Source organism: Saccostrea echinata, unplaced genomic scaffold (assembly GCF_033153115.1).
Source record: "Saccostrea echinata isolate AGI-Se365-2 ecotype Australia unplaced genomic scaffold, CSIRO_AGI_Sech_v1 ptg000014l, whole genome shotgun sequence".
In the NCBI taxonomy this organism is placed as follows: Eukaryota; Metazoa; Mollusca; class Bivalvia; order Ostreida; family Ostreidae; genus Saccostrea; species Saccostrea echinata.
The window spans coordinates 10712750-10723545 of record NW_026889763.1 but is presented as its reverse complement, the minus strand read 5'-3'; the positions used below and the strand labels follow the sequence as shown (position 1 = coordinate 10723545).

Sequence of the window (10796 nt, the reverse complement as noted above, 5' to 3'; positions counted from 1 at the left end):
ACCACACAATTTAAAGTGGTAGCCGTATTGTTCGTAAATTGGACTTCTACTCTAAAATTTCCTGTTTCTATGAGATGAAATTTATCCGATTGGGCTTCTTGATCTTTAGTGAAATCCCAGCCCCATAAAGTGTATCCGTTTTTATACTCTTCTAAGGTAATGTCCGGAGCCCAATCTTCTCCTAATTTTCCCAAAGCTTGATATATACTCAGATAAGATCTCAGATATAAATCTTCGTTAAAATTAGGTTCGAAACAACGAGTCATCATGGTCTCTCCATTGATACTAACATCTAATTTTTTAATCCCAAAATTTTGAAAATTAAAGGGATTTTTTAGTTTTATCTCCATTAAAAGCCGCATTCTCCACAAACCCTAAAATGAGCCTTTTTGGCATCTGGCCTTGAAACAGATGATCCGTAATCTTAGATTGAGTTCCTGTAGGTATGGTAAAACTTTTGACTTCTACTCTTCTTAATGGATATTTGGCTCTGTAAGTATTCAAAGTTTGATTGATCTGATTCATTAAAGTAGAGGAAGGTTTCACTTTTCTCACCCACAAGACCATACTTAATATTTTGACTTTTCCCGTATTGGCTTGAGCCGTCATCATGTAGAAATCAGGTCTAGCTCGATTAAATCTCAAACGGACGTCCACTCCATTCGGTAGAAATCGATCTTGTTGAAACAAATCCAGATGTAAACGATCCAACAAAGTAATTTTCTTACTAGCATCTATGGCTTCATGACGTTTTCTGTATCCTTCGTTTTTAGAATTGGCTGGGTACGCTGGGATGATGGGTTTGTTAATGGTACAAGCATCAGCAGCTACAGCAAAGGTCTGATTAGCAGCCACTCCCAGAGCTGCTAGCCCTCTTTCGTCCATATGTCCTGCCGTATCTTTTTCCCATAGACTACAGGCTTTCATTTGTGTGGCTAAAGTTCTGGGTTTATAAGACAGTAATTTCTCCAGATAAGCTTTGTAAGGATAAGTATCGGTCCCTGGAGTGATTATTTTTCCATTGACATTAACATCAATTTCCGTAAACAAGGAATGTAAGATATTATTCACTGGGGCTGTTTTAGCAGGATCTCCACCCAGATCACTTCCATCATTTTGGACAAATTGACATACCATTTGAAGATAAGTTTGAGATAAATCTAGATATTGATCTCCTTGTCCTTTAATTTCAAATTCGATCGGAGCTGTCTCTGAATCTAAAGTACTAGAAATAGGGTAATATTCTTCCCATTTGGAGTCTTCTAAAGCAATATTAGTGGGAGGGACTTGGAACAATTGTAAATTGTCCATCCCACAAGCACAGGAATCGGGTTGTAACATGATGTCTGTCTACTAAGATTGATTTTTCACAAATGAAACTCTTCTCCCTCACACTCCTCTATTTATAGTCTCTCACACTACTGTAATGATTTTCCCCTTAGATTCCAAAAAATCCCCTGACGTTCCCCTGTCTGTCCCTGACATTTTCCTGTCTCCCCCTGACTTTCTCCTATGATCCCCTGTCATTGTCCCTGACTACCCTGTCTACTCCCTGACGTCCCCTGACTTTGCCCCTGTTACCACTGTCTAACCCCTGATGTCCCCTGACATTCCCTGACGTCCCTGTCAACTCCCTGATGTCCCCTGACTTAGCCCCTGACCACCCTGCCAGCCCCCTGTCGTCCCCTGACATTCATTTTGACCAGGAAAAAGGGTCAAAATATGTTTTTGTTGCTATTTACTTGTGAGAAAATTGATACCTTACTCCTAGCAATTTTCAAGTTTTGTGGAATTTTTTTGTAGATTTAATCATTAGTTTTTCTGTTTGAAATATCTTTAGCGAATTCTATCAAAATATTTTTTTATTGATTGTTACTAGCTTTTCAGATAAATCTTAATAAGGATTAATGCCGATACTTTTAAAAAAAAATAAACTACTAATTTATTGCGTCTTGTGTAGCACGAATGGCATGTAAATATATTTTTATTTATTTATTTATCTGTTTTTTATTTATTTATTTGTTTATTGATTTTATTAATTCAGGTATCTGTTTATTTATTTATTAATTTGTCTGCTTATTTATCTATTCTTTTTTCTTCCATTTATGTATTTATTTTTATTTAATCTATCTATTTAATTTATTTTTACTTATTTGTTTTATTTAATTACCAATTAACAAATGGATTTATTTAAAAAATTTATTTATTTATTTTATTTTATTCAATTCAATTATTTTAATTTATTGATTAATTAAATTTAATTCATTTTGTGTAGTTCTTCATATACAGTGTCCTGGGAAAACAAATTTGCTTCAAACTATTTTTTAAGCATATTTAAATTTTTTTTAATTCTTTTAATTTCATGATGGGTATCAAAATCATCTTCTCATTACACACAATCTGAATCTGGAATTTGTTTTATTGTTCCCTTTTACTTTGGTAAAATAAAAATTTCCTCTAGAACTTGTCACGCTTGTGAAAGAAATAACACCTGCAGAGTATATACGGTCGTGCTGCCACAGAATAAACAGTGTATAGTGGTCAGTCAGAAGAACAATAGGTGTTTGGTCTGTGTGCCCCGAGTCACTGGTCAACTATCAACAATTCAGAATTACTTTCACAACCGTACAGTTTTTGAGGAACATTTCTATTTTTTGTAACAAAGTAAAAGAAGCAATAAAACAAATTCTGAATTCAGATTGTGTGTAATAAGACGATTATTTTGATACCCATCATGAAATTAAAACAATTAAAAGAAATGTAAATATGCCTAAAAATAGTTTGAAGCATCGTTTGTTTTTCCATAACACTGTTTATGGGGAACTACACAAATAAATAGGAATTGAAAACAATTAATTAATTAAAATAAAATGAATAGCAAAATAAATAAAGAAATAATATTAATTAATTAATAATTGAATAAAACAAATATTTAAAAGAAATGAAATGAATAGATTAAATAAATAAACAAACAGATAGATAAATAATAAATAAATAGAAAAATATACAAATAAATAAGTAAAAAAAAAAATAAATAAAAATATTGATTTTGTAACTAATTATTTGTTTGAAGTATCTTTAGTAAATTTATTAATTTAATTGAATTTAATTTATTGATGTATGTTTCTTATTTATTTCTTTGTCTGTTTATTTATCTATTTATTTTTTTCATTCATTTATTTATTTTATCTATAAAATTTATATTTACGTACTTGTTTTATTTAATTTTTAATAAATAAATAAATAAATTAATTTTTTTATTTTATTTATATCCTTTATTTTAATTTATTGATTATTTAAATTTAATTCAATTTGTGTAGTTATTCATAAACAGTCTCCGGGTAAAACAAATTTGCTTCAAACTATTTTTTAAGCATATTCAAATTATTTTTAATTCTTTTAATTTCATGATGGGTATCAAAATCATCGTCTCATTATGCACAATCAGAATCTGGAATTTGTTTTATTGTTCCCTTTAATTTTGGTAAAATAAAAATTTCCTCTAAAACTTGTCACGCTTGTGAAAGAAATAACACCTGCAGAGTGGATACGGTCGTGCTGCCACAGAATAAACAGTGTATAGTGGTCAGTCAAAAGAACAATAGGTGTTTGGTCTGTGTACCCAGAGTCGCTGGTCAACTAACAGCTCGGAACTACTCTCACAACAGTGACAGTTTCTGAAGAACATTTTTTATTTATTTTTTTTAAAAAGTAAAAGAAGCAATAAAACAAATTCTGAATTCAGATTGTGTATAATAAGACGATTATTTTGATACCCATCATGAAATTAAAAGAATTAAAATAAATGTAAATATGCTTAAAAGATACTTTGAAGCATATTTTGTTTTAACTTACGACTGTTTATGCGAAACTCGCAAATAAATTGAATAAAATAGAATTAATAAATTAATAAAAATAAAATGAATTAAAAACTAAATAGATATATAATATTAATCAATTAATTAACAATTCAATAAGGTAAATATATCTAAAAAGAAATATATGAATAGATTTAATTAATGAATTAGTCAATAAATAAATAAAATAAATAAATAAATACATGTGGATATATAGATTAACATATAAATAAATGTTGATATATTTACTTGCCATTCATGAGAAGACGCAATAAATTTGTAATTAATTCTTTTCAAAGTAACTGGCATTTATTCTCCATAAAATTTATCTAAAAGCTACACGTACTAAACTAAAACAATCAAATACAATCATACTAAGAAATAAATTACTCAAGCTATTCAAACAAATAACAATTGACTAAGTATATATATTTTCACAAAACTTAAGAATTGTCAAGAGTAATGTATTTCTCACAAGTAAATATCAACAAAACATATTTTAACCCCTTTTCTGGGTCAAAATGAATGTCAGGGGACGACAGGGAATTGACAGGGTGGTCAGAGGCTTAGTCAGGGGACATCAGGGGTTAGACAGTGGTAACAGGGGCAAAGTCAGGGGACGTCAGGGAGTAGACAGGGTAGTCAGGGACAACGACAGGGGATCATAGGAGAAAGTCAGGGGGAGACAGGAAAATGTCAGGGACAGACAGGGGAACGTCAGGGGATTTTTTGGAATCTAAGGGGAAAATCATTACAGTAGTGTCAGTCAAAGACATCTAAAGGCCGTGTTTTCTTCTTCACTGGGGCTGTTAATGGTACATTACCTCCTTGATTTTTTCTTTTTCTTTTAGGACCTCCTCTAGCCAACAGAACTTTTTCTGTCTGTTTTCTTTTTCTTTTCTTACTATCTCCTAGATTCATTTTTTGTTTTACCATTCCCGACGTATTTTTCAGGGCTTGTATTCCGTGAGTTTTGATAGCTTCTTTTAAAGATCTCTTATTTTCTAACACATCTAACCCCGTTCTAGCAGCAGCGGTCAAGGCATGTTTAGCTCCCGTTTTCAGTAAATCCGTAAAAAGTCCTTCCCCTCTTTGATGGTTTTTGGGGGGTGGATAATAATAAGCTGGTGGTGGGGGTGGTTGCTGTTGACCCCCTCCTAATATCCCACCTAATAGATTACTGACTAGTGGAGCTGCTAATTTTAACACCGGAGCTAAAAGACCAAACCCGTGTCCTTTTTGTCTTAATAAACCTTTATGATAAGTCCAACCGTGTCCTCTCTGTCTTAATATTCCTGGATGATACTGCATGGTGATCACTGTTCTTAAAAACTGACTTTTCTGCACTCTGAGGACTTCCTTTTATACCCCTTCTTTTTAGGGCTGAATACAATATAGACAGCATACCAGACAAATCATGACTCCCAATAGGATGTAACAAAAAAGCTGTACACTCATCTCAGTACACTTTTCTAAAATGAAGTTTTACTAGAGTTTTTCCACTTAAAAAGGGCATGGGTTTTCCTAAAGGTGTCATGATGTGTATCTCAATGGTATCAAAATGTTTTTTACTCAAAGGGAGATATTCCGCACGGATGGGTTCCCATTTACATTGATTGTCTTTGTGTTCAAATTGACAAGGGACCACTCTTAATAATTTCAAGGCATTCGATCCTACGGTCTGGGGTTGAATCAGATCACAATACACATACATGGATTTTAAATTTCGATATAAATCTACAGTGTCTGGAGCCAGATAACTGATATTAATCCATTTGGTCATGTCTTCTGTCCAATTTTCCGGGACTAATTTAGAATCATGAAATCCTAATTTATAAGCCAGACTTAAGGGAAGACGCACAAAGATGGGAATTTGACGTAAATGAGTGACATAATTCACTCGATTGAAATCCTTCCGATAATTAAATTTCATTTCAATTTTTGAGGGTTTTTCTTCTTCTTCTTTCAGGTCTTGTATCACTGTCTTTAAGCTCTGTTTTAAATTTCCATACACATCATCATCGTCATCACTTCCTTGATCTGTGGGTTTTTTTTTCTCGGTCCATTTGTGATACTTTTTCCAGATTTTTTTCATGGTCTGTACTAAACCTTCATTGATTTCTGCCAGGATAGCTGTAGGGTTAGGATAAGGTCCCGGTCTAAATCGAAGTCGATACAAATTCAATTTCTCTTTAGGATCATAAGTACCGATTAACCAATAAGCTTTACTCCAATCTACTAAAAGCTGGGTTTGTTGAAAATTAATGGGAGTACTTTTCAATAATTGAAACCGTCCCCACTGGTACTTATCGGGGTCCTCGAGATCCAGTTTCTCAGATGGTGAAACGCCTTTAAAAAAAGGTGGAACTTTTTCCACTATACACACTTCGATATAAGATTCATCCTGACTTATATTTTCTATACTACAAGGATAAATCATTTCGGTTAATGCTACTTCCCATTGACCATCCGTTAAATCCACAGATTGTGGTAATAAAGTTTTAAATTGAGCGGTCGTATTCCCCGGAAAAGATTGCATGGAGCTATCACTGGGTAATGTCATGTAAAAACCACTGTTCTCAGCCATGTTCAGTAAGAGACTGAGAGATATTCACTTCTGACCTTTCTATTTATAATAATAATAATTTATACACATTTCATTTTATGATTTATTTCCTTCATATCTACATAAGGGACAAAGTCTGTAGCAAGTCAAGACAAATTTCTCGACACATTTCTCACAGCAAGGATACTGTCGACATTGTTGACACTTCCATCTCCCCTCCGTATTTTCCTCCCAGCAGGTCAGGCATTTCTTTAAAGCTCTTTTTCTCGTTACTTTGACCCATGGGGGCACCATATTCTCTACCCCGAACTTCCATGTGAAATATTTCACACACCAGCTACATCCACAGGTCTCCATAGAAGGCGAATCATCCACAAACCAGTGAGGAAAAGTCATTTCACAATGCTCGCAAATTCTATAAGTTCTGTGATGCCATCCTGGATAATCATACACCGTAAATGTACGCCATTGGTTCATTTCCCTATCACAGTAATGACAGTAATACTTTTCTACGTCAATCAAATACGCCAGTCTCCAAGAAAAAATCATGATTGAGCGCAGTGTACTCAAAACTAAGCTTTATATACCCTTTTTCTGTGTTTTATTTTTAGAATTTTGTTACTATATTTATTTTTTAGCACGAGATCTTATTCTGAAAACACCTGGCCACATGAGTGTGCTGTGTGCAAAAACTTTTTTTTTGCTGAGTCATTAATACACAGGTAATACACAAATCTTGGCATCGATTCAAGTATATCCATTATGACGTCATTAATCATACTAAAAAAAAAATGTGATACAGATCAAAAATAAGACTTGTAATTTTTTTGTGTGTTTTTTTTATTCATAATAACAACAATCATAACAAAAACAATCATATTAATAAACATTCAAAACTTTTGTACAATTCTTTTGTTTCATCTATAGGAAAAGATCTTCTCATGTACAAATATTCTGTTTCACAAGCACAGTCCATGATACTGTATCCTTTTAAAAGCACTTTCAGATAATCTTGGATACACTCTTTGGCTCTTTCCATCCATTTTCCTTGAATCCAAGTCCTTTCTGGTCCTTTTTGTTTGTGAAACAAGACATATTTCACTTTCCATTTGAATTCCTGATACTTAGGTTCCTTTCGACCCCCTAATATTGCCATCTTATGTGTTATTACCCATGGATGGTCTGGAAACTTCATTCTCTTATACAGGGTGGCATCTTTTTGTTTTCCTGGATTCTTATCTTTGAAATCTTGAATACATTCTTGTTTGTTTTTCATCCATTCTCCTTTCTTAGTAGAACCTTTCATTTTCCAACGATACTCTGAGCTTAAATACTCCATTGTATTTTTTTTTTGTGTGTGCTCTGTCTCTCTATCTCTGTCTCAGTGAAATCAGAAATGATCAATTTTTTTGGACTTGTTCCATTTTATATACTCTATGGTGTCTCTATTTTTAGACTCTTTGGATTTGTATCTATTTTTATATATACTCTATTGTGTCTCTATTTTTAGACTCTCTGGATTTGTGTCTATTTTTATATATACTCTATTGTGTCTCTATTTTTAGACTCCCTGGATTTGTGGTCTTCTTAGGGGTATGATGCATTAGGGTAGGACTAGGCATAATGTATCCTACGGAAGAACTCACACAGACCATCCAATATTCTCGATTAGTATCATGTAAAGCTAACATGACCACACTGGTAATGATAAGAGATACACAGATCAATAATTGTGCAAAATAAACAATTTCTTCTCGAGGCACTTTCTCTCCACAAAATTTCCAATGAGGCGTTATTGAATGAGATCCGTTTGGGGAATCCATGAATCGAAACTAGGAGGATATCCTTTCCACCGCACTTTGACTTCTTGAATGATTTTTTTCCCGACACGTCGCTTTTTATACCCCAAGATTTCTTCTACTTCGTACACATCATCTTTTTTATTAATCTGTTGTAATTCTTTTTCGTAAAAAGTGCCTTCTAATTCCTCACCATGATCATCTTGGATTTTATACACATAAGGATATCTTCCAGGTACTCTTTTAGAAATGGTAAACAATTCTGTAGTCCAATTGGGTAAATATCCTTTTTCAAAAGTGCGTTTAGCTTTACTAATGCGGACCCGATCTCCTTGTTTAAATTGAGGTTTTTTAGGAAATGTTTGAGATTTTTCCCCATATAAAGTTTTCCAGACTTTTAATACATTAGAAGCATTCACTTGAGCTGGTGCTCTTTTAATACTTCGATGATAAGAATGATTGTAAGCATATACTAAATCCGGTAAGACGTCTACATACCGTCTGGTTTTATGACGAGTGAAATAACGCCACATGCGTGCTTTGAGGGTTCTTTGAAATCGTTCCACAATACTGGCTTTAGTGTCCGTATTACGAGTGGTAAACCAGAAGTCTCTGATGAGACTGTAGCTCTACTGGTCTGTACATATACATGTAACAAAGAAAAAGTAGCACTTGGATTCGAAACTTTGCAACATGCAGCAATAAATAGAATTATATATCTTCATATAAATTGAAATCAAATAAAAACTGAAGGAGGAGTAGCGTTTTAAAAGAAATTCACAGAAATTTCTATTTTTAGTAACCATGGCAACATCGTTCATCGAAATAAAAAAACTGATGCTCTGAATTATGTATCATAGTGTAGTCTACTTGTGTGCCAAGTTATATTGAAATCAGTCCAAAACAGTAGGAGGAATTTCATTTTGAAGGAATTTCACAGAAATTTCTATTTTTAGTAACCATGGCAACACCGCTCATCCAAATCAAAAACCGATGCACTAGATTATGTATCTTAGTGTAGTCTACTCGTGTGCCAAGTTATATTGAAACCAGACCAAAACTGTAGGAGGAGTAGCATTTTAAAGGAATTTCACAGAAATTTCTATTTTTAGTAACCATGGCAACACCGCTCATCCAAATCAAAAACCGATGCACTAAATTATGAATGTTAATAGAGTCTACTTGTATGCCAAATCACATTGAAATCAGACCAAAACTGTAGTAGGAGTAGCGTTTTAAAGGAATTTCACAGAAATTTCTATTTTTAGTAACCATGGCAACACTGCTCATCCAAATCAAAAACCGATGCACTAGATTATGTATCTTAGTGTAGTCTACTTGTGTGCCAAGTTATATTGAAATCAGACCAAATCTGTATGAGGAGTAGGGTTTTAAAGGAATTTCACAGAAATTTCTATTTTTAGTAACCATGGCAACACCGCTCATCCAAATCAAAAACCGATGCACTAGATTATGTATCTTAGTGTAGTCTACCTGTGTGCCAAGTTATATTGAAATTGGACCAAAACTGTAGGAGGAGTAGCATTTTGAAAAATTGTTTACAGACAGACGGACAGACAGACAGACAGACAGACGGACGGACGCCGGACACCTTACTATCGCATAAGCTCTTCTGGTCTCTGACCAGTAGAGCTAAAAAATGAATGGATTTAAAAGTGTGTAAGAATTCTTTATTGGTAAATTCTTTGCCTTGATCGGATTGAATGCGAATGGGACGTCGTCCGTCTTGTTGAAAAATCTCTTGTAATCCTCGAATCATTTCTTTTCCTGTTTTCTGTTTTAAAGGCACTACCCAGGCATATTTAGATAAGACGTCAATGGCACATAATAAAAAAGTATATCCATCATTATATTTCTTTAAACTGGACACATCTGCTAAATCTAATTGCCATTGTTCATCTATATCGGTCACTCTAGTTTGTTGTCTGCGGAATTTTCTTTGAATGGGTTTATGTAAAGTATAAGTATCTTGTTCTTTTAACCAGTCTCGAATCTTTTTCAGGGAAATTCCTAAAGGTTTGACCTGACGATACAAAGCTTGTATTCCTCCGTACCCTCTTTTAGGATCATAATAAATCTCTTTTAAAATATCTTCCACTTGTTTCTTTTTCATTTCTTCTTAGGTAAAGGAAGCCAATTTTCTTCAGTTTTTGCTAATTTCTTTTCTTCTTCTTCGAGTTTGGTTTTTAATTGCTTTTTAGCTCTAAAGGGACTATATCTGGATCCTACACTTGTCCCTACAGGAGTTGAAATGGGTTTTTTAATGACGGTTCCTGGATCTTCTATAGGACTACTTACTGGAGTGTCCAAAAAGGAAGAAAATCCACTATCGTCTCTTTCTTGACTTTTAGGAGTACTGATTTTTCCAGGTTTCTGCATGGCTTTTATAAGGTTTCCATTACTCAGGTATTCCAAAGGAGTACGGGTCTCTTTTAAAGCTTGAGCAAATTGTTCTAATCCTGTAGGAACCGGATGATTTTTACGAGACTGAGATCTCATACTATCAGCCATTAAATCCACAATGTTAGAATTGGTAACTTTTTGACCTCGATA

At 33.6% G+C, this 10796-nt stretch overlaps 2 protein-coding genes across 2 annotated transcripts; both read right to left on the bottom strand.

The window, feature by feature from the left end:
* Positions 1 to 321: 321 nt before the first annotated feature.
* Positions 322 to 1341, bottom strand: LOC133186478 (uncharacterized protein F54H12.2-like). Its single transcript, XM_061321718.1, has one exon. It carries the CDS (start codon positions 1339 to 1341, stop codon positions 322 to 324), a length of 1020 nt encoding a protein of 339 aa, XP_061177702.1.
* A 6874-nt stretch (positions 1342 to 8215) lies between these two features.
* LOC133186477 (uncharacterized) lies at positions 8216 to 8755 on the bottom strand. Its single transcript, XM_061321717.1, has one exon. The coding sequence runs from the start codon at positions 8753 to 8755 to the stop codon at positions 8216 to 8218; it is 540 nt and encodes a 179-aa protein (XP_061177701.1).
* Positions 8756 to 10796: the final 2041 nt, after the last annotated feature.

What these genes read in the sequence shown, in the direction of transcription:
- LOC133186478 (XM_061321718.1), bottom strand. Translation starts at nt 1,341, where the DNA reads ATGTTACAACCCGATTCCTGTGCTTGTGGGATGGACAATTTACAATTG.
- LOC133186477 (XM_061321717.1), bottom strand. Translation starts at nt 8,755, where the DNA reads ATGTGGCGTTATTTCACTCGTCATAAAACCAGACGGTATGTAGACGTC.